The sequence below is a fragment of the Semicossyphus pulcher genome, unplaced genomic scaffold (assembly GCF_022749685.1).
Source record: "Semicossyphus pulcher isolate SPU_LCO1_2020_fin unplaced genomic scaffold, fSemPul1.0.p SCAF_24, whole genome shotgun sequence".
Classification (NCBI taxonomy): domain Eukaryota; kingdom Metazoa; phylum Chordata; class Actinopteri; order Labriformes; family Labridae; genus Semicossyphus; species Semicossyphus pulcher.
In genome coordinates, this window is record NW_027211698.1 from 5,304,514 (window position 1) to 5,327,460 (window position 22,947).

Sequence of the window (22,947 nt, forward strand, 5' to 3'; positions counted from 1 at the left end):
CTGAAAGGATCTCCTCAGTCATGAAGATTTCTGTTGATGGCTCCCTCGGTTTGAGGGTCGGCATTAGAGAGATCGGCGGCTCGGGCCTTTTGAGGTGAATTAGCCGTGACCGAGTCGTGCCGACACAGACGAGGAGGCTGGACACCCAGAGCAGACAGACTGAGGCGGGACTAATTTAGATTGATGGACAGGCGGACAGGGAGCCAGGGAGCATGTGCATGTTTAAAATATGGATCTTTAAAGTCGAATATGTATGTTTACAGCTCAGAAAACTCCTAAATATCTGGAGAAGTCACATGCTCATGATGTCGTACCTCTCCTCTCTTCCGACAGGTGTTTCCTGAAGACCTGAAAGAAGACTGGATGTGGTTGTAGCTATGATAACGTCAGGGTGGGGGGCGTGGCCTCTCTCCCCCTGTGGCCTCGTCCTGGTCGTCTTTTCGTCCGTGTGTCTGTCCCAGCAGCCGAACATCAAACCAGCAGACTGCAGCAGAAAGGAGCATCCTGTCGTTTCATACCAAGGTGAGTCGCTGTCATTCAACATCTAAAGAGAGGAGAGGGTCACAGTTGGGGTCTAAATTTGTACAAAATAAAAGCAACACAGAGATAAACTTTAATATCAAGATATGACTGTTTAATTAATCCAGAAACAGACGTTACATCGCTCTCTTTAAAGCCACCAAACTCCATTGAAAAAACAGTGGATTTAACTCCCATAGCACAGCAGCTCAAGGTCTACTGCTGCCTGGTTTGGCTATGTTTTTGTGTGCTACAAAAATGTTGTGTTGCATCCAAACATCATATTTACAACATCAAAGTCACACAATAACACAAAGTAACTCACAAATCCATGCAGCAGTAGAACAGCAGCTTTTGGGTTCTGCAGGGTACAATTACTGGTTTTATCAATGGAGTCTGGTGGCTTTGAAGAAAGCGATGTAACCTGTTTCTAACTTTAAAAAAAGATCTCAAAAACATGTGTTTATTAGTGAGCTGTAGAGATAATGGAAGGCAGATTTTGTAGCCTTTTCGAGAGCTATAAGTGAGTTTGATGCTGAAAGATTCCCTTGCAAACAATAGATGCTATATCTTCTTCCTTTTGCTCACTATTCCTCTTTATTGTCACTTGCCCTTTTTATCATTCCTTCCCTCATATAACGGCCCTGCCTCGTCCATCCTCTTGTTCTCTCCCTCTGTGCAGCGTTGAGGCCGTGGATGTCCGAGTTCTCCCACCGAGGAGCGAAGGATTTCTCCCAGCTGGCCCTGGACCTGAGCAGAGGCCAGATCGTTGTGGGAGCAAGGTGACAAATAACTACATACAGACAGCATCCAGTAACAATATTTGATTGATTGGAATTGAAAACCAGGAGAGAAGAAAAGACCCTCTAACAATTTAACATTAAAAACCTCTTTTACAGAAACTTCCTGTTCAGACTGAGTTTGAACAACGCTTCAGTCATACAGGTAACGTTAGCCGAGAAGACTTAACTTACTTAAATTAGTAGAAAATAGAAAGTAACAAAATAATGTTTTTTGGCTCTTTAGCTTTTCTTTAACACAGATTTACTTATAACCTGTTGTGTTTTTTCTTCCCTAGGCTACAGAATGGGCACCTGATGAAGAAACAAGACGCTCGTGTCAGAGCAAGGGGAAGTCTGAGGTAGTGTGATGCTACATGATACACAGAAGAAACTCCGTCTTTGTCCTTTCTTTTCATTTTATCAATGTGCTGTCTGCAGGAGGAGTGTCAAAACTACATCCGGGTGTTGTTAATAAGTGGGACGACGCTGCTCACATGCGGGACAAACGCTTTCACCCCGGTCTGCATAACCAGGCAGGTTGGTACCAAAGACTGTGTATGAGAAGTAGACGTAGCTACCAGGCATTTGGCATTTTGGCTGTTGTCATCTTGGAGTTGTTTTTCCACCTTCAGAACTTTTTCAAAACAGAAATTCATGGGTTTTTTTTAAGTTTTCTGAGTTAAATTTTGCACTAAAGTTAAATAAAAACACCCCAATGTTTGCCTTTAAGTCAGAAAACTTCTGCTGCATTTGTACCTGATAAATAACTTCATTATTTTGTTAATCTGCTGCTGATTAAATCAAAGATTAATAGGTTTTGTTGGCTTTACAATCCCGAAAAGTGTTTATATACATGATCGATTTTTATGAAGATCCATTAACGCTCTGGAATTGATTAACGTTTGCTTTTTGAAATGAATACTCTGCTTTGTGCATCTTGGGAAAGCAGAAGAATGCATCATTACATCCTGACAAATAAATCCAAACTTCTGTAATTAATGTAGAAATGTGCTGCAGACTCAAACAGAAGCAGCAGATTCTCCTTTCCCCCGCTTCACATCCTGTTTCTCTCGGTCAGATCGTCAACATGACTCAGGTGCTGGACACGGTGAACGGAGTGGCTCGATGTCCGTACGACCCGCGGCACAACTCCACCGCCATGATAACGGAGCGGGGCGAGCTGTACGCAGCCACCGTCATCGACTTCTCAGGGCGCGACCCCGTGATCTACAGGAGCCTCGGGAACATGCCGCCGCTTCGCACCGCACAGTACAACTCCAAATGGCTGAACGGTAAACACAACACTGATCTGTCTTTCTGTCAGGCTTCCATTGAGCTTTTAGTGGATGACATCTTGTGTGTCCTTTAGAGCCTCATTTTGTGTCCGTGTACGAGATCGGCCGCTTCGCCTACTTCTTCCTGAGAGAAACCGCCGTTGAGAACGACTGCGGGAAGATGGTGGTCTCCCGCGTGGCCCGGGTCTGTAAGAACGACATGGGCGGACGTTTCCTGTTGGAGGACACGTGGACCACCTTCATGAAGGCCCGACTCAACTGCTCGCGCTCAGGAGAGATCCCCTTTTACTTCAACGAGCTGCAGAGCACGTTTTACCTGCCGGAGCAGGACTTGATCTACGGGATCTTCACCACAAATGTGTGAGTGTTTTTACTGAGAAACCTCTTTCCCTCTTTTCTTCTTGCTTTGTTTCTTATTGAATTGCCATGTTTCCTTCCTCTCCTCCTTTAGGAACAGCATTTCAGCCTCTGCTATCTGTGCCTTCAACCTGAGCTCCATCACTCAGGCCTTCAACGGGCCCTTTCGCTACCAGGAGAACCCCCGCACTGCCTGGCTCTCCACACCAAACCCCATACCCAATTTTCAGGTAACACAGACACAAAAACAAAAAGATTAATTGTTGCAAATGTTTCTGTTTGACAGGCTCAGGTTGTTAGTCTAAGTGTCTGATAACTAAACTAAAGAGATAGACCTTTTTGTTAAAGAGGAAGATGCTTTTCTTAACCAGAAACAGACGTTACATCACTTTCTTCAAATGCACCAGACTCCATTCACAAAAACAGCAATTTTACCTTGTAGAACATGGGAGTTAATGGTGGACTTTTTTGGGATCATTGTGTGACTTTGATGTCAAATGGTTATTTCCAATCCAACACAATGTTTGTATACACACATTAACGCAAAAAAAACTAACCAAATCAAGGCAGAGGTAGACCATTAACTCCCATGTTCTACAAGGTGAAATTGCTGTTTTTGTCAATGGAGTCTGGTGGAATTGAAGAGAGCGATGTAACATCTGTTTCTGCTTCCAAAAAAAGGATATTACCTTGACTAAAAGGTCTATAATTGTGTCTTGACTGCTGGCTGAGCAACCTACTGGAGCAATTCAAGCACTTTTTGTACATATTTGTCATGTAGACCCAAAACATGGAAAAATAGGGCAGAGTTTCCTCTTTAACTGTGCATATTTATAAATAAAGAAGCACTGCAGCAGCATGGAACATCTGGGACAGGTGTTTTTTTTTCACCAGAAACACATTTAACGTGCCTCCTCAATTCCACCAGACTCCATTGACAAAAATAGCAATTTTACCTTTCAGACCTCTGGACACGCTGCTCTCCTGCTGCCTTGATCGGTTGTGTGTCCAAACTAACAGATTGAAACAACAAAGTAACACTAAAACACCAACAAACTTGTTAAAAGTCGCAGTGGTAGAGCAGTAATTCCTGTGGTCTGCGAGGTAAAATGACTGTTTTTGTCAATGGAGTCTGGTGGCTTTGAAGAGAGTGAAGTAAAAGCTGTTTCTGGTTTTAAAACTCTCTAAATTTCTCTTGAATGTTCTTATTTATACCATTGTATAACCCTAACCCTCCTGCAGACTCAGAAACATGTTTAAAAACCATGATTTTACATCCTTCACACCTGACACTTCTTCCTCTTTCATGGCTGCTCAGTGTGGCACTCTGGAGGAGGGAGGCCCCGGGGGGAACCTGACCGAGCGCAGCCTCCAAGACGCCCAGAGACTCTTCCTCATGAACGACGTGGTCCAGCCGGTCACCATCAACCCTCTGTTCACGCAGGACAACCTGCGCTTCTCCAAGCTGGTGGTGGACATCGTGCAGGGCCGGGACAGACTCTACCATGTCATGTACATTGGCACAGGTGAGTCAGAGGGGAGTGAGGGCAGACTTAGAATGATTGGGGGTAAATAAGTGATATATTGTTCTTCTGTTTTGCCTTGTCCACTCAGAATATGGCACCATCATGAAAGCTCTCTCCACCACCAATAAAAGCCTCCATGGCTGCTACCTGGAGGAGCTCCGGATCCTCCCTGAGGGGAAAATCGCACCAATCAAGAGCCTGAAAATCCTCCAGGGTGACAGATCGCTGTTTGTTGGGCTGGAGGACAGACTGGTGAAGATCCCATTAGAGCGCTGCTCCAGTTATCCGACTGAAAGGTACAGACACTCAAAACTACGGAGTGTTTTTATCTGAATAATTAGTGGGGCAGACTTATAAAACTTTAGGTTTATTAAAGGGATATTCTCATATTTTTAAACCTGGGCCCTATTTTTATATGTTTTAGGGTCTTTAAAGGTAAGTAGGTTGCTTCAGCCTGCAGCAGGGAAACAGGCAGCAATGGCTGCAGTTTAATCCAAAGAGCGTCCACTAAAAGTTTTTTTTTTTTTTTTCACTGACAGTGGAACATTATTTTCTACATATTTTTGGGACTTAATAACTAATACAGACCAAAAGAAAGAAGATTGCTTCAGCCTGCAGCCTCAAAACAGGCTGTAATGGCTGCAACATAAGTAAGTGGTGGACAAAGTACGTCCACCACTGACAGGCTCAGATTGTTATTCTAAGTGTCTGACAACATTACAGAAAGGATCCCTACAGAGATAGACCTTTTTTAAACCACAAACAGACGTTACATCGCTCTCTTCAAACACACCAGACTCCATTCACAAAAACAGCAATTTTACCTCACAGAACATGGGAGTTGCTGGTCAACCGCTGCTGCTTTTGGTTTGTTCCTCTTGTGTTATTGTTTCACACTAACATTGTGTATGATTGAAACTAACAATTTAAAACACAGCAATACAAACAAACATATCGAATAAGGCAGAGGTGCACCAGAAAGTCACCTGTACTGCAAGGTAAAATTGCCCTTTTTTTCAATGGAGTCTGGTGTGTTTGAAGAGAGCGATGTAACGTCTATTTGTGGTTAAAAAAATCATCTTCCTCTGTAACAAAAAGGTCTATCTCTGTAGGGATCCTTTCTGTAATGTTGTCAGACACTTAGCATAACAATCTGAGCCTGTCAGTGGAAACAACAAGAACTTTGAGTTGATAAACTTTGGATTACGTTTCAGCCATTACAGCCTGTTTCACTCCAGCCAAAAGATCTAATGGACCACTTCCACATCTTTTAGACAGCTTGAAAAAAATAGGTCCCAGTTCTCCTTTAACAAACATGCAGGTATAAACACTTTTGCTGCTGCTGTTTGTGAGTGTGCAAATTTAATAACTCAGCTTGAAATTACTTAAATAGATTTATGAACTTATTGCGATTACAGACACAAACGTGTGGAAGGCCAAGTCTGACACGCTCGCAATAAACGCTGACAGCGATGATTAAGTTAAGAGCCTGGTTAATTTTCCCTGTAAACAAACGGCTTCGTCAGTCGTCCATGTTTCATACTTTGGCAGGAGTCTGAGCAGAAACAGCATGAGCAGCCATTTGTTTATAATAAATACACTTAAAGGACATGTTGACAAACGTAGGCTGCAGAAATGTGCAGACTAATAAAGCTTGTGATGTCATTTAGAAAGACTTTCTGCTAATGCAGCGATGCCTGACTGTTTGTCTGCTCTCATGTTAGTCAGTGCATGGAGGCCCGGGACCCGTACTGCGGCTGGGACCTCAAACAGAAGCGCTGCACCACCTTCGAGGAAAGCTCCAACATGAACCAGTGGACACAGAACATCACAGAGTGCCCAGTAAGACACACACACACACACACGGATTAAATATAATCTTATAGAAAATATGACCTCTTCTTCTCCCCCTGTAAACCCTCTCTGCAGATGAGGAACCTGACTCAAGATGGCGGCTTCAGTCCCTGGGCACAATGGCAGCCTTGTAACCACGATGACGGCGAGGGCTCGGTCAGCAGCTGCATGTGTCGGTCCCGCTCGTGCGACGGACCTGCAGCTCGGTGCGGAGGAGTCCAATGTAAGGGGTCGACGATTCAGGTGGCAAACTGCTCCAGGTACACCTTCTTTATCTTAACGAATCCATTACTTTGTTCTTTATTTATTTATTACGATATTGTAATAGAGAGGTTTTGGGCAGCTGTCATGTTGGCCATCTCCAAAATAATGACTGTATGTTTCTTTCTTGGGTTCTGTTCCTCAGAAACGGCGGCTGGACTCCCTGGTCCTCCTGGGGTCAGTGCAGCAGCAGCTGTGGCATCGGGTTTGAAGTGAGGCAGCGGTCCTGCAACAACCCCTCGCCTCGCCACGGGGGTCGCATCTGTGTCGGCCAGGGTCGAGAGGAAAGGTGAGGAGGGGCATGTTTAAACTGTAGAAATACACACAAAAGAAACATCATTAACGTCATTAGCTTCTCTGTGTTTGTGTTTCCAGGCTGTGCAATGATAAGAAGCCCTGTCCCCTGCCCGTGTTGTGGACGGCGTGGGGTCCCTGGGCTCACTGCAGTGCTGAATGTGGTGGGGGGGTCCACTCCAGGACCAGAACCTGTGAGAATGGGAACACCTGTCCCGGATGTTCCATGGTACTATAGAGCTTGTTTAATTGAAAATATACAAGGTTAAAGAGGAAACACGGCCCTATTTCTACATGTTTTTGGGTCTAAATGACTAAAGTAGATTGTTCAGCCACGGTCAAGATACAAATATAAACCTTTTTGTCAAGGTAAAACCCTTATTTGGAACCAGAAACAGACGTTACATCGCTCTCTTCAAAGACGCCAGACTCTATTAACAAAAACAGTAATTTTATGTTGCAGAACAGGGGAGTTAATTGTCTACCACTGCCTCAATTTGGTTAGTTTTTTTCTGTAATTGTCGGTCACACAAACATTATGTTTGATTCCAGAGAGCCATTTAAACCATCAAAGTAACACAATAACACAAACAAACTAACCAATCAAAGCAGGAGTAGACCATTAACTCCTTTGTTCTGTGAGGTTAAAAGATTGTTTTTGTCAATGGAGTCTGGTGGCTCTCAGAGAGGGCTGTGACATCTGTTTCTGGTTCCAAAAAAAGGATATTACCTTGGGGGAAAAACTTTGTAATTTTAAGTATTTTCAAAGCTCCTTGCAACTTCTCTCTTCAAAGCCACCAAACTCCATTGACAAAAACAGTCATTTTACCTTTATACAGAACAGGGGAGTCGCTTGTCTACCACTGCCTCGATTTGGTTAGATTTTTGTACAGTTGTTGGTCACACAAACATTGTGTTTGATTTCAAAGAGATCGAAGTCACACAACAACACAAACAAACTAACCGATCAAGCAGGAGTAGACCATCAACTCCTGTGTTCCTCAAGGTAAAATAACTTTTTTTATCAATGGAGTCTGTTGGGCTTTGAAGAGAGCAGTGTAACGTCTGTTTCTGGTTCCAGAAAAGGATATTACCTTGTGAAAAAATGGCCAACCTTGTAATTTAGAGTATTTTTAAAACTCCTTGCAGCTTATCTGTTCAAAGCCACCAGACTCCATTGTGAGGTAAAATCACTGTTTTTGTGAATGGAGTCTGGTGGCTTTGAAGAGAGTGATGTAATGTCTGTTTCTGGCTTCTAAAAATCATCTTCCTCTGTAACAAAAAGATCCATCTCTGTAGGGATCCTTTCTGTAATGTTGTCACACACTTAGAATAACAATCTGAGCCTGTCAGTGGAAAAAAACTATGAATTATGAAGTTCTACCTCCTGATTCATGAGATAATAACAAGTTTCCTCCGTCCTGTTCTCCAGGAGTATAAGGCCTGTAACCTGGACGCCTGTCCTGAGGTGCGCCGCAACACCCCCTGGACCCCCTGGATGCCATTCAACGTCAGTCATGATGGGGCAAGGCAGGAGCAGAGGTTCAGGTACACCTGTCGGGCGCTGCTCCCCGACCCTCAGCAGCTCCAGCTGGGCAAGAAGAAGCTGGAGACCCGGTTCTGCCCCAACGACGGGTCTGGAGCCTGCCAGACTGACTGTGAGTACTGGAAAAAGACGGGGAACATATATGGGGAACACCCTTTAAACTTCCTGTTCTGCAGCAAACCTAAAATGTCTACTGTCCTCTCACTCAGTTAAGGCATAAAAATTTACTGTATTTTGCAGCTCTGGTCGAAGGCTTGGTGAAGACTAGTGGTCAAACTCTGTCCCAGCCCCAAGGTGTACGCTGGGGATCATGGGAAATGTGGTCCACCTGCTCACAGCAGTGTTCCACAGGCTTCCGAACGCGTAAACGAGGCTGCTCGACGGCAGAGGGTCGAACCAACCCCAGCGCCTGCGTGGGATCCCCCGTGGAGTATCAAGACTGCAACACTCAGCCCTGCCAAGGTAACAGAAAACACCTCGCTTTCTTTGTCTTTGCAGCAGCAGAACATGTGTGTAAATGGGTGTGTGTTGCAGTGAACGGAGCCTGGTCCTGCTGGTCCTCCTGGTCGCAGTGCTCGGCCAGCTGTGGGGGCGGACACTACCAGAGGACTCGGACGTGTAGTAACCCTCTGCCTGCCAGTGGAGGAGACATCTGTATCGGGCTGCACACGGAGGAGGCGCTGTGTAACACACACACCTGTGAAGGTATGACGGCATATGTTTTATGGAAGGTTTAAATCAGGATGCGACGTTCTTCAGATATTTTCAGGATGTTATTGAGGCCTGGGATGTCAGAACATTCTCACTGCAACTTTCTGAGAATGTTTTCAGAGAACGTTCTACTGCTATTAAAAGGAACATTCTTGGAACCAAATAAAAACTTCCCGCTCAAAACATTACCAGAACATCGCACACAACATTCTCAGAACGTTCTTAGAACAAAACATTTCCAGCTGGGATAGTTACAAATACTTACTGAAACATTTCTCGATAACAGACCGTTGCTATGAAGAGCAGACCGTTGCTAGGGATGCAGCTCTAATCACACGATCCGTAGGACTAACTGTACTCCTGTCAATCCGCCGAAAGAAGTCCGGTAAATTTGACGTCGACTTACAGAGGGAACAGAAGAAAAGAGACAAAAACAGAGGAGAGAAAGACATGAAGGTTAAACAATGCAAAACCTGAAGCTACGACAGAGAGCTACAAAACTGAAGACGTCACATGAAGTAAACATTAAACAGAACACAGTACGGGATACAGCGGTGTGACGAGACAGTAAACCTCCATCAGGGGCTGCGCTGATTCCTGCGGTCCGGTTCACCGTGTCTCACTTCACCATCAGAGCACCATCATGTTTTTATTTAACGTGAGTGAAAACAGCTAGAAGAAGGCTACAGAGTTAACCGTTGCTATGGATGCAGCTCTCCTTCTGACCTTTCTTAAACGGAAAGATCATTTTTAAATGAATAAAATCATTTTAAAATCAATAATTTGTGTCAAACTGTGAGTAAGAAGCCGTGTAAGAAGCGGGATAATGTGTAGTGAGCAGGTTTTTTTGGCTTCAAAACTAAGGGAGGAGTTCACTAAGAATGAACTGCAGCCGCTGATAGCTCCATAAATTCTCATCAATCTTCTCCGTCTCAAGGTTCGATTCACACAGCAAACTGCGCTGATGATATTCAAGCACAAACACGTTGCAGCTCGTGCAGTTTGCTCTTGTTTCGTGTCTGATTGTGTAGAGAAGCTGTCTGCAGCTCCGCTCTCTGCTCTCAGGCATCAACTGAGCTCCACACTGACGGAGCTCGGCTCCATCGACAGATGGATGACGAGCAGGGAGAGGAGGAGGCTGCTCTTCAACAGTTTACTGTAAAGTCCAGACTCGACAGGTGTTTACTAGTTTCACTGTTACGTAGACGGAAAACTTCTCTATTTAAGTTTAATCCACGGAAAACTTCTCCTCACTTGAAAGTGTGTGACGTTTAGATGTTTGAAATCAACAACACCAACATCTCAATGTTACATTTCTCTTCCTGTGACCTTTAAATGACCAGAAAACTGCACCAACCGCCCTCGTCTCCCTGTTCTGTCACGATGTTTCTAAAGGTGCTCTTCGACTTTTCTCTCGTTCATCATTATTGTTTCACCATAAATTCCCTCCGCCCGTTCACACTGTCTCCACAGACTGAGTTATGGTGTTTGTGTGGACACTGATGGGAAATCTGCTCCACACAGGGAGACTGAATCAATATTTGTGTTAGAGTGTATCCCAGCATGCTTCGGCTGAAAGTCAGAGAATAAATGAGGTTCATAAAAAGCCCCCAAATTTTACCTTCGTCTTCTGTCCCCAGGTTGGGGTGAGTGGACAGGGTGGGGCGACTGTGACGATGAAGGTCTGCAGCATCGCACTCGTCACTGCGGAGAGGACCCGGAGTCTGAGGGCGGCCTCTGCCAGGGGAACATCACCCAGTCGAGGCCGTGCCAGCCTCACGAGGTGCCCGGTGAGCACGCTTTTTATTCCTTCACTCCTTGAACAAGTTTGCTACTTTCTGAGTCACACAGAGGTTTAATCAGACGGTAAATGCTGACGTGTTTCCTCTGCAGAAATTAACTGATTAATTGAGATGTCAGCGCTCTGCCTCGCCTCGTTTTTCTCTCGTCACTTTGTCGTTTGATCTTTTGGAGCTGCAGTGATTTCACTTCTCTACACTGATGTGTTTCTGTCTCTTTTCAGTTATTTTACCGGGACAGGAGAGCGGGAGCTGTGGCAGTGAGTGAAAACTAATTACATCTGCACACTCATTGTGATTTCCTCCCAGCTTACACTCTCATTCTGCATGCTTTTATCCTCTATTCACAACACTACATCTGCTGCCTTCACTCCCGCAGTAAATCTATATCACTGCAGTTTAATTACTGTCACTAAACATGTAGCAACACCAAGTTATTGTTGCAAAGTTACACCTGATTTGAAAGAATACAGAGGCTGAATTCGTCCCCTCTCCGTCTCTGTCTCAGCCTTCACTTTGTTCCAGCTGGTCGCTGTCGGTTTGGCCAGTTTCTTCGCAGCAGCGTTGCTCTCAGCGCTCACCTACTCGTACTGCCACCACCTGAACCGCCCGTCAGCAGAGTCGGCCGTCATCCACCCCAGCACCCCCAACCACCTCACCTACAACAAGCAGGGCAACGCCGCGCCAAAGAACGAGAAGTACATCCCCATGGAGTTCAAGGTGGGCTGGATTACTTGTACACTAACCTCACCTTTATCAGACAGGTGAACAACTCAACTTTCTTTTTGTCTCCACGTCGCAGACGCTCAACAAGAACAACCTCCACGTGAACGAGGAGACGTGCAACCACTTCCCGTCCCCGCTGCCGCCCACCAATATGTTCACCACCACCTACTACCCCCCGAGTCTGAGCAAGTACGACTTCCACCCGGACTCCCCCTGCAGGACCTACATGCACAGCTGAGGGGAGGCCAGACCCTTCCTCTTCACTCACCCAAACACAATCTTACACTCCAGATCCTGTCTGCTGTTTCACTTTTATTCACCCGGGTTTACTACATTTTCCTAATGAGGCCAACATAAAAAATAATCTGCAGCAACATCTTAACAGAGTTTGATAGAGACTTCTTCCTCTGCAGCAGAAAGTTCACCAGCTGTACATAGAGACTCATTGGCTCTTAATTAATTTGAGTAAATGATGCACATTATGTGCAGCTTTTTGCACGAGTTGCACCCTTTTTTTTGCACCTTACGCAGAGATCAGATCGAGAGCAGCGCATGTTCTCTGTGCAGCGCGATTGGATACAAATTCGTGCTGCCAGGAAACATGGACGACCATCACAAATCGAGTAAAAGAAATCAATCTGGGTCAAACCAAATTCCATTCAAAAAACGAGCATTTTATCAGTTGTTTTCTTGTCGTCTTGCAGACAGACCCGACAAAGCATGAATTCACACTTTTAACAAATCTGCATCATGATGAAGTCAATTCGGCATCCTTTTCATCCCCTTCATTGTCATTAAATATCAGTAACATCTGTTTATTTGACTTCATAGCGCTGTTGTAAGAGATTTCAGCCCACGTGTGACTTGCAAGGTGAACAGGCGCACCACAGCTGAAACAGAACGCCGGTAGCCTGGCCTTGTTGTTTCCTCCTGTTCTTCTAATGTGCTTGCTTCTTGTGCAAAAGAAGTTCAGACAATGAGCCAATGATCAGCGAGCGATAAAACGCTCTGGATGCATCTACGTGCAAGCCACAAAGACACGAGTGCAGTGGCGCGAGCTCGAGGTCTTTCTCCTGCTGCACCTGCATGAAGGTGCTCCTTTGGTGCTCAGGACTCTGCTTTAAAGAGACATTGTGTGCACCTTGGTTTCCTCTGGACTGAGGAGAGACCTGATTTTTCCTCCCTTAGTTTCAGCAGGGGGGTGTTACGGATCCTTTAAGGCTCGGACATGTTAATGTGGATATCTTCGGGACAAATGACAGTGCGTTGTAAGAAACATTAGCAAAAAAATGAACAGATTTTTGGCATATTTGCTTTAATTTTTAATGTTTATCAGAGTCCACAAAGCAACACTGAAGAGGACACTTTCTTGACTCACCTCACTTTGTACTGTACACTGTTACCAAGCTTCTGTGTCAGCTGAAGTTTACTGCATACGTCGGACATTGTTTCTGTCACACGCTCAAACTCTCTGGATGTTTACGCAGTAAGGTCATTGTTCACAAATCACCAAATATTACAGCTGCACGTGTAAATATCAGCCTCTCACGTGTTTCACAACATGCATCACTGTGATGGATTAAAGGGGAATTCCAGTATTTTTAAACTCCCCTTTAACTCGCTCAAGCAGCTCAAACAGTTTTATATCTTTAATCATGTTTAACACTCGCTCTGTCACTGAAGGAGAGAAAGGTGGACTAAAACTGTGTTTGTTCTCCACACAGCTGTTGTTTTCTTGCAACAACATGTGGATTATGTTTGCATTATGCATGCAAACACCGATCAGCCATAACATTATGACCACCTGCCTAATATTGTGTAGGTCCAGAACAGCCCTGACCCATCGAGCATGGACTCCACTAGACCTGTGAAGGTGTGCTGAGGTATCTGGCACCAAGACGTGAGCAGCAGATCCTGTAGGTTGCGAGGTGGGGCCTCCTGGATTGGACTTGTTTGTCCAGCACATCCCACAGATGCTCCATTAGATTTAGATCTGGGGAATCTGGAGGCCGAGTCAACACCTTGAACTCCTCGTCGTGTTCCTCAAACCATTCCTGAACCATGTCTGCATGGTTTCCATTTTCCTGCTTCCTACTGCAGACGCAAACATTAAACCAAACACCATCAGAATAACAGAAATGATTCTACGATGACAGATGGCAGTTTGAAATAATGTTAATATCCCCGGACAGTGTTGTTAATATTTAAGTTTCTTTGTGCTGTAAAATAAATGTTTGTTGCATATTTTGTGCTTTTAAATTGTAAATACCAAGAACTGAATTCAGGTGTTTCTCACCTTTAAAATGTAATGTAGCATGAAACAAACAAGCCCTGAAAATCAGTACGATTTCAGCCTTCACTGCACACTAACATGAATACACAGGACATGTTTTTATGTGTTTGGCTTCTACAAAAAAAATCACTCACGAGGAAAAATAGATCCTTAACTTTCCTCCTTAAAGACGCGTCTCCTGACTATGATGTGAATCTGACTCGACACTGCCTTTTGGACACTGTAAACTTTTGTTACTCTATATTTTTGTATAATGTTCACTGTAAACAAAAAGACGAATAAATCCATTCTGGAGGCAGAAGTGTGTTAAAACCTGAACCACACATGTCACAAAAAGTTTGATTTATTAAAAGAGTTGAACGGGTACAAGATGCTCTTTTCAGTCCCTCAGCGTCCCCTGTGTCTTTAATAATTGAGTTGTTTGAGAGAAGAAAGGCATGCTGGGAAGTCGCTGAGGTCCACGGTTTTGTCCTGTACACCATGCTTCTAATGTTTTTCATGTGTGCAGGTTAAGAGAGCTCCGCTGATGAATAATAGAAGCACCTGGAGGAGGGAGGGGCAGCTGATTCAGCCTCAGACCCTCAGGAAGCCACTTCAAACACTTTGATGCACAAGCAAGGTCCCTTTGACCCTTGACCCCTGACTCAGGAACAGCTAGAAGACACCTGTTTGCAGATTTGAGGTTGAGACCTGCAGAAATTCAACAATCTAAGTGGTGCTACAAGTGATCAGTAGAATAGATTTTCTTGTGCATTTTGTCGTGTAACCATGTTTAATAAGACCCTCTCTATCGCCCCCTGCTGACTGGCTGCAGTATAGCTCATAAAGCCTGCCTCCTCCATGTTAACAGATGGGACATGAGTCAAACTATAAAATCAAAATACATCTTTCTCAAACATGGTTTCTGTCATTATAGTTCGTTCTTATCATGCTGATTTATGTCCAAGTGAGAAGTTTACTTTTAATCAGTTATTTGATGCTATAAAAAGGGGGTGTGACCTCATGATTGACAGCTCTGTTGACAAATGGGGCACCTGCAGCGTTCTGTTCCCGAGTAGCAGAGTAGAGGAGGAACTACAACCACCACTACAACCATCACTACTGCGCAGTGTCCTCCTAAGTCACATACAGGTGTCTGTGGTTAAAGTTCTGTTTGTTGGACCCCTTCAAACCCAGACAGACTCCTCCAAAAGTCCAGTCAGCAGCGTTCCTCTTCTCTCCGAATCTGCTGTTAAAACCACCAGGACATCAAAATAGACGACCCTCCTGAACTCCTGCCCCATATTTATACATTTATTCACCTGCGTGTGTTTTTTCCTCCCATTTAGCAACTTTAAAAAAACTGGAGCAAAAGTTCATAAATATTAAAAACTACATCGAGGATGCACTCCGATCCATACAGGTAGCATGCCAGTGTCATGCCTCATATAGCCAGCACTTTACAGTAGGATCTAAATCTAGCTGCGACCAGGAAAGCTTGTTATATTTACAACACTAACACGCCGATGTTCAGCAGGTTTAATGTATTTAGTGTGTTAGCTTGTTAATATATAATATAACCGTTTATTTTGCAGGTTACCCGGTTGTTCTCGCCTGCAGGTGGCCTTGTTTGTTTTTAGAGTGATGCACTCTTTATCCTCAGCTGTCTCGGAGTCAGACAGCAAAGTGCTTCATATGTGAACCATTACTCCACATACATACATTCAATAGATGCTGGATACAGGAGGAGGTGCTTATTTTCAGCACAGTGACTTTAGTTTGACCAGGTGAGTGCAGACACACTTAGGGAGCTTGCAGAGGAAGTAGACCACATATATGGACTGCAGATGTTTGATGGAAGTTGCAGAGTGTTCCTGGTTATTTCTGTCCAGCAGAATAGTTAGAAAAGTATAAACCTGCCAAATGGCTTCAAATGTTTCCTGTTTGCTTTGCAGGTTTTTTAAAATCAGATGTAAAATGTGTCTGCTGATGAAATCCACCAAAATCAATTTCCTTGTAATAACAGAAACATTATCCTGCTTTCTTTGCAGAAACAAAAATGTCAGATTACATTAGATATTTCTATTTCCTCCAAAAATAATTTGTTGCTACAATTTGTCAGATAAGATAAGAAAACATTTGATCGGCTCTATTTCACTGCAGATATTCACACTTTCTGTGCTAACCTTTAATTACATTTCTTTTTTAAATAAATACAGTTAAACTCTTAAACAGGGCTCACATTATTTTCATTATTGATTACCTTCCAAATAATCCTGACAGGTGCTTTTTTTAATTCATTGTTAGTCTCTAAATGTCATAACATAATGCCTATCTCATTTTCTATAAATCCAATGTGACATAAATTGTATTATTATAATTATAAATATCTAATTAAGGCTGATAAATAGTCAAAAAAACCAGAAACAATTATGTAAAACTAAAAACTAAAAAAAACCTGAAACTATATTTTTTACAAGAGGCTGGAAACAGACTTCTGGCTTCTTCATGACTTCAAAATCAAAATTGCTGATTACATCATTATTTTTAATCTCCTCTATGAAGTTAGAACTCTAATATATTAATCAATAAGTTGTGTTAACATTATACTCATGGAACAGCGTCACCATCTTGGCCTGCAGCAGAGAAAACACACCTCTACCTGCGCCTGTAAACATCCTGTGGTGCTTTTATTTTGGTAATGCCGCCATCTGCTGGACAAACGGCGTAACAACATGCAGCTGTTTCTAATAAGCCTGTTAGTAGCATTAATATTAGTGTAACGCTGGTGAACTCTCTTACACTGGGTTGTCTTGTCGTTAACTTTAAACTTTATGTAGTTAATTACATTAACTTTCGGGATGTGGGTAAAGTAGAGTACGGGGACAACTTCCGCTGTTTCCTAGTGCCTTTTATGTCTGTCTCGAACGTAGGACAAATAAACAATATCACTCCGCCAATCTTAATCAACAGAGCCATTACAGGCAGAGCGCACCCTGTCAAATAGTGACCTTACTAAATTATGAAAATAACATTAAAATATATATGTAAATGTGGTGATAATTAAACTACTAACCTACTAAATTAAAGACACTTTAAATTCCTTTAAACCTGCAACTCAGTGCATTTAAAGTCATAAATTCAGTATTTATAATACAGTTTTTAGCATTTTGAAACAATTAAATTAGCTTTTAAAAATCTGAATTTTAATAAGATATGTTTGAAAATAAAGCGGGATGAATCACCTGTCATATTCATTTGCACACAGACAATACTGGTGCTGCTTCCAATGATGCAGGATGACTTCAGACGTCTTCAAATCTAAAATAAGGTTCTGCACCAACATGGAAGCATCAACAGACACGGGCTTATGAGGCTCTGTGTGTAATCCAGTGAAATAAGAGTGCATGCATTCAGGGGCGAATGTTTGGTATGAGTTTTTGCAGAGATTTCGGGGGACAGACGTGTGTGTTGAAGATAAACTGTGCTGAGATCTCAAAGCATGAATGACCCAGTTGCCTACTTCTGAAATCAAGCTGGAGCTGCCATGTACGTCAGAGTCTGACTGAGACGTCAAAGGGGCGGGACACAGATTCAGTATTCCTGATGTATTTTTTGTGTAGTTTGGAACCAAGGGGTCTAAATATAAAAGGATGTAGAACTAGAGCACGACAGAATGACTCGAATAAGAAGCCCCTACTTTATTTTTGGGCTGCAGAAAGATGCAATCTTTGAAGATGGGTTGCATTTTAAGGAATCACGGTGCTCTAATACCGCCTGTTTTATGATTAACATTAACAGAATATATCATAAACACATTTAAAGCACTCTTTGGGGCCCTCTGGTGGCCAGGGGAGCCCCTAGCTGGCGCTAAATTCACCTGTCCTCCGGTTAATGGACTTTATAAGTGATTTCGTTTGTGTTTTACTTGTATTGCAGCCGCCATGTTGTTTTTTGGCTCATGCTGTGCTGAAGGAGACTTGAAACTAGAGATTGAGACCATAAACTCATTAGGAAAATGTTTACTGAGGGAATAAATCAGGAGAGAAGTAGGGTAAATTCCTCACAAACTTCTGTGCAATCTTCCTTTTGCAACGTGGAGTCGCCCCCTGCTGGACATTAGACAGAATGCAGTTTCTGCACTGGCTTTCCTTTAGAAACCAGGTTAAGTTCACATCTAAAGTACAGTTAAGCCCGATTTCTACAAAATAAAAGCTGGTAATTTATTTTTATTTATTTTTTACATTAATTGCAGCCTAAAAGCGTATTTTTTTCAATCTTTGCTGCTTATTTAAGCCTAAAATAGTTCCTCTGTGTGTCTAAAATAGTCCCATGTTCCTCTTTAAGACCTCCTGCCTCTCAGACTAAATTAAGCCCCCCTCGCCCCCCCTCTGCTTTCTAAAATAGTTCCGTCCATCACTCAGGCGCATCTGCTTCTGAGTGGCGCGAGCGACAGCAGCGTGCATGCACCTCCCCGCGCGCGCAGCAGGAAGGAAGGAAGAAGCGGGAACACCTGTCTCGAGGAGGTGGACAGTTAAAGAAAGCAGCGGCAGCAGCAGCTCGCGAGCGCTCATGTTGTGCAGTGTCGCGTGAAGCTGGAGCACGCAGCCCGGAACCCGCAACCCCTCCGCTGGGCTGGACCGGAGCAGCCAGCCCTCTGGACCGATGTGCTGGCAGAGATGTCCCGACACATCTACATCCGGAACAAGATTGGCGAGGGCATCCAGGCGCCCATTTTTCAGGTAGGACATTTATCACTACGACTTTCAAAATAAAACTTTAAACAGTCGTTACATAGAAAAAACTTTGACTAAGCACTCGTTACCTCTGTTTCTGTCCAGGTAACATCCAAATATAAGGTGGACCTAAGCTGGTTGACTCACTGTACACTATTAAAAAGTGTTAGAAACTAGTGCTTACTTTTAAACACTTCACACCTTTTACTAAAAAGTTAGCCGTCAGAAAAGACGCCATGACTCACTGTTAGACCCGAGTTAGTTCTTTAACTATATAATCAGCTTTATGTTGTTTTTTCTTAATTATTAAGGACACACATTAGGCCTCTTGGGGAACAGGAAACACTTCACTTTAATACTTTTAAATTTACATTAAAAAAAAACACCTTAAAGTAAAATGACTAAAGTTATGGAAGTCCATACTGCATGGACGTAAGGCTCCTCAGTTGAGTTGTTAGTGGCCTCATGGATAAATATGTAGATTCATTTTACGTGTTAAAATCTTCAGTCGTTAAACATTTATATGGTGAAGTCATATATATGACAGAAACATTATTGAGTTATATGAGTTATTAAACTCTTTTATTGTCTCTGGAGAAAGAAGGTATGAGAATTAAATCAGAGTTTTGACCTGTATGGTAAGCAGATAAATATTTGTGTTTTGATTGTGATTAACCGTCTCCTTCTGCAGAGACACCAATTTGGGTTTCAGTGACCAATACCAGTTGTATAAAATGTACATGTTTGGAAATGCTGCTAGGTGGACTACACACTTAATACCAAGTATGCAAGAATAATACATATTTTTCTATAAGAACTTAAAGGATTATTCTAGTAATTTTAAACCTAGATACAGTAGATTGGTAAGCTAGTAGAAGCTGCAGAACAGGCCGTAATGGCTGCAACGCAATCTTTCAAAAAGTGCATCCACTTAAAGTTCTTGTTGTTTCCACTGACAGGCTCAGATTGTTATTCTAAGTGTCTGACAACATCACAGAAAGGATCCCTACAGAGATAGACCTTTTTGTTACGGAGGAAGATGATTTTTTTTGCTCTCTTCAAACACACCAGACTCCATTGAAAAAATGTGCGATTTTACCTCTGTTGAACACAAGAGTTGCTGGTCTACTGCTGCATCCATGGGTTACTCTTTTTTTAAGTTAAACAAATATAATGTTGGATCTGGACTGACTGTATTAGACACCAAAGTCACACAATTGCACAGAAAGTAACCAGTCGGGGCAGCAGCAGAGCAGCAACTCCCATGGTCTGCAAAGGTAAAATCACTGTTTTTTTCAATGGAGTCTGGTGGCTTTTGAAGAGAGCGATGTAACGTCTGTTTCTGGCTAAAATAAAGATCTTACTCTTTAACAAAAAGGTCTATCTCTGTAGGGATCCTTTACATAATGTTTTAAAGTGCTCATAAACCCCTTTAATACACAGGTTAACAAATTATACACCTGAAACAATATTTAAACTCTCATATAAATAAGCAGATTTTGGCGGAGGGCCCCTATTGGAGAACTGATAACTCCATTTTTCCTCAGCGTGTCTGATAATTGCAGGCTACATTCTGACATTAATAGCAGTGTATTCATAGACTTGGCTAACTTTATCCATCAAAGCTCCTCCTGGCTTGATTTGAGAGACAGAAGAGAGATGGTGACCCAGATTTATGGCCCTGTTTTATTAAATTCAGGGAAGTAGGCTCCGACTTTTTAACAGTGACATTGTCATTAACTCTGGAGACTGGAACAGAAATGGGGCAAATCACTGGCAGATAATTAATTCAGCTCCCTGGAGATGGACTCTGAGGGTATATTTGGACTGTTTGGAAGAGGAAAAGAGAGACGGTCAGGAGGGAAGAGGAAAAGTTAGCAGGAAACACTGTGTGTTTGAAAGCTTCAGCCACACATAACAAACACAAACTGCTTTGGAGAAAGATTCAGAGACATTCTCTGCTTAAAAAGTGTTTCTGCTGTTTTTTCCTCTCAGGTGAATCGAGGGACTTATTCAAGGAGGAGCCGACTGAAGAGGTCTGATGGCAGCACCACCTCCACCAGCTTCATCCTCAGACAGGTACTGAAAGATTTAAGAAACGTCCCACCCCTTCCTCCTCCCAAAACACACCTTTACCTTGTGTCCTTGCCGTGTTGGAGCCCTCAGGTGGGCTCAGTCTGCAGCAGAACAGCTTCTTGTGTCGGTCTGAAGCAGATATTCACGCTTACCGAAAGTTCAATGTCTGTAGTGTTAGTGTTAGTTACGTCTCCTCTCTGCTACTCGGGAACAGAACGCTGCAGGAGCCCCATTTGTCAACAGAGCTGTCAATCATGAGGTCACGCCCCCTTTTTACAGCATCAAAAAGCTAATTAAAAGTAAACTTCTCACTTGGACATAAATCAGCATGATAAGAACTAACTATAATGACAGAAACCAGGTGTGAAATTAATGTATTTTGATTTTATAGTTTGACTCATGTCCCATCTGTTAACATGGAGGAGGCGGGCTTTATGACCTATACAGCAGCCAGTCAGCAGGGGGCGATAGAGAGGGTTTGGCTTCACTTTGAGGGAGCTGTCATGTCGGCCATCGTTTTATACAGTCTGTGGTTATGACCCATTTTTAATGTTTTATGCAGGTTGTGCCATCTAGTGGCCGTAGTAGATGTTACAGGAGCAAAGGCGCTGTAGTATAAAGAGCAGTATTAAAGGGTAGGAATGAAACACTGTTGGGTCGTATGGGTCGGAAGACTTGTTTCAGAGTATGGCATGACCACACAGGGTTCATACCTGATATACAGGTTGTTAGTTGCTGGTAGTAATGTACCAGTAAAAGAGCAGAAAAGGGAGGACGTTTTAAAGGTTTGTTGGACACTAAACATGATTTTTCATTTGAGAAAAACAGCCCCAAAGAATACAAAATATGTTGTATTATGAATTGATTAATAAGCACATTTATTGTCAGGTCATTTGTCTGTTTTAAATTTGAAAAACATCCAGTTTATTTCAGGATTTCTTAAGACCGTATTGGTCCAAAGACTTTTTGAAGACCAAATTTACCATTTTATTTTACCTTTAAATTAAAATCATGTTTTCAATATCTTTTAGATTATATTGTCACATTTAAATTAAATAAAACTGCTCTCAAAATAAATCATTAACCGTCAGAGTGAGGTCTGTTTAGAGAGCAGTCCTGAAACAGCTGGATGACAGCTCTGGTAACGGGTCAAACCTTCGTTCTGTTGTTCAGTAACACACTCACACACTCTCCTGTCAGACTCTCTTTGAGGACCACAGTACGAGTTTTTCTGTTAGCATCTGTTAGCTAACACTGTTAGCATTTTTAATATTTTTGGGCTTGCTGTCTTCAGACATTACCCTCTGTGACACTGTATTTCTTGGGTGATTGACAGTTGTTTAATGACTCTGCTGCATTGATGAAGATTCTCTTAAATTAGCATCATAGCTCCGCCTCAGTTGTCGGTTAACTCGGCCGACATTTGAGCCACTTTGTTCCAGACGATCACCGTGTCTCTCCATCTTTCATCCCCCTGGCTCTGTCGCTGTGAGTGACGGCTGGCCTCAGTCATGAGGGGTACACTCGCTTTACAGATAAGTGGCGACATCTACTGGTGGGAAGGTATATCGGCCTTTAAAAGTCTGGACCCCGAGACAATCTATGGAAGCTGTTTTTTTACTTATAACTGTTGTGCTATTGATTTTCTTGTGATGGTTTCTTGTTTTAGGTTTTTTGACTAGACTCCAACCAGAACAGGATCTTAAAGATACCAATTAAACTGGGGTAAAAACACCAATATGTCGTCATGCAGGGGATTTTAAACTCAAATGAAAACAGATCTAGTCTGTGTGGATATAACACACAGAGAGAAAGATGCACTGAAGAATATGCAGCACTTTTAATACTGTCAAACAATCCTAGTGTCCTCTGTGTGCTCGGCTTCTGCTACATGTGCTGCAGACAGTGCTGAGAGGGCTGTAAAGTATGGAGTCAGAGCGCCCTCTGCTGGACAAACTACATGATGACACCATTCAAGATTAACTCGAGCATTTTTTTTTTCATGCAAGGATTTCTAGGACGGCGGCCCAGCCCATCCCAAATGTGAGTGCTTTGCTGAAGGGCACTGACAGGAGGGGTTCTGTTACCAATCGCAGGCTGTAACTCAGATTTCAAAGAGGAAAGTTGCACCTTTTTCCACCTTTGAAACAAGACGAAGGCTTTAATTTTGGTTGGCGTATTTACAGAAAAACA

At 42.9% G+C, this 22,947-nt stretch overlaps 1 protein-coding gene across 1 annotated transcript; it reads left to right on the forward strand.

Annotated features, from left to right (window-relative positions):
* Positions 1–377: 377 nt before the first annotated feature.
* On the forward strand, positions 378–12,117 carry LOC138603402 (semaphorin-5B-like). The gene is made up of 21 exons (XM_069675157.1): positions 378–522; positions 1,202–1,301; positions 1,419–1,464; positions 1,598–1,660; positions 1,740–1,838; positions 2,380–2,593; positions 2,671–2,956; positions 3,048–3,183; positions 4,272–4,479; positions 4,568–4,775; positions 6,204–6,321; positions 6,409–6,593; positions 6,740–6,883; positions 6,970–7,117; positions 8,321–8,546; positions 8,675–8,896; positions 8,969–9,139; positions 10,786–10,935; positions 11,169–11,204; positions 11,453–11,664; positions 11,747–12,117. The coding sequence occupies exons 1-21, from the start codon at positions 378–380 to the stop codon at positions 11,906–11,908; spliced, it is 3,279 nt and encodes a 1,092-aa protein (XP_069531258.1). The 3' UTR covers positions 11,909–12,117.
* The last annotated feature ends 10,830 nt before the right edge of the window (positions 12,118–22,947 follow it).

Bases quoted from the DNA above. Each gene is read 5' to 3' on its own strand.
- LOC138603402 (XM_069675157.1), top strand. From the start codon at position 378: ATGATAACGTCAGGGTGGGGGGCGTGGCCTCTCTCCCCCTGTGGCCTC. The intron at 523-1,201 runs GTGAGTCGCTGT...CCCTCTGTGCAG, and splicing joins TCCTGTCGTTTCATACCAAG to CGTTGAGGCCGTGGATGTCC. The intron at 1,661-1,739 runs GTAGTGTGATGC...TGCTGTCTGCAG, and splicing joins AGAGCAAGGGGAAGTCTGAG to GAGGAGTGTCAAAACTACAT.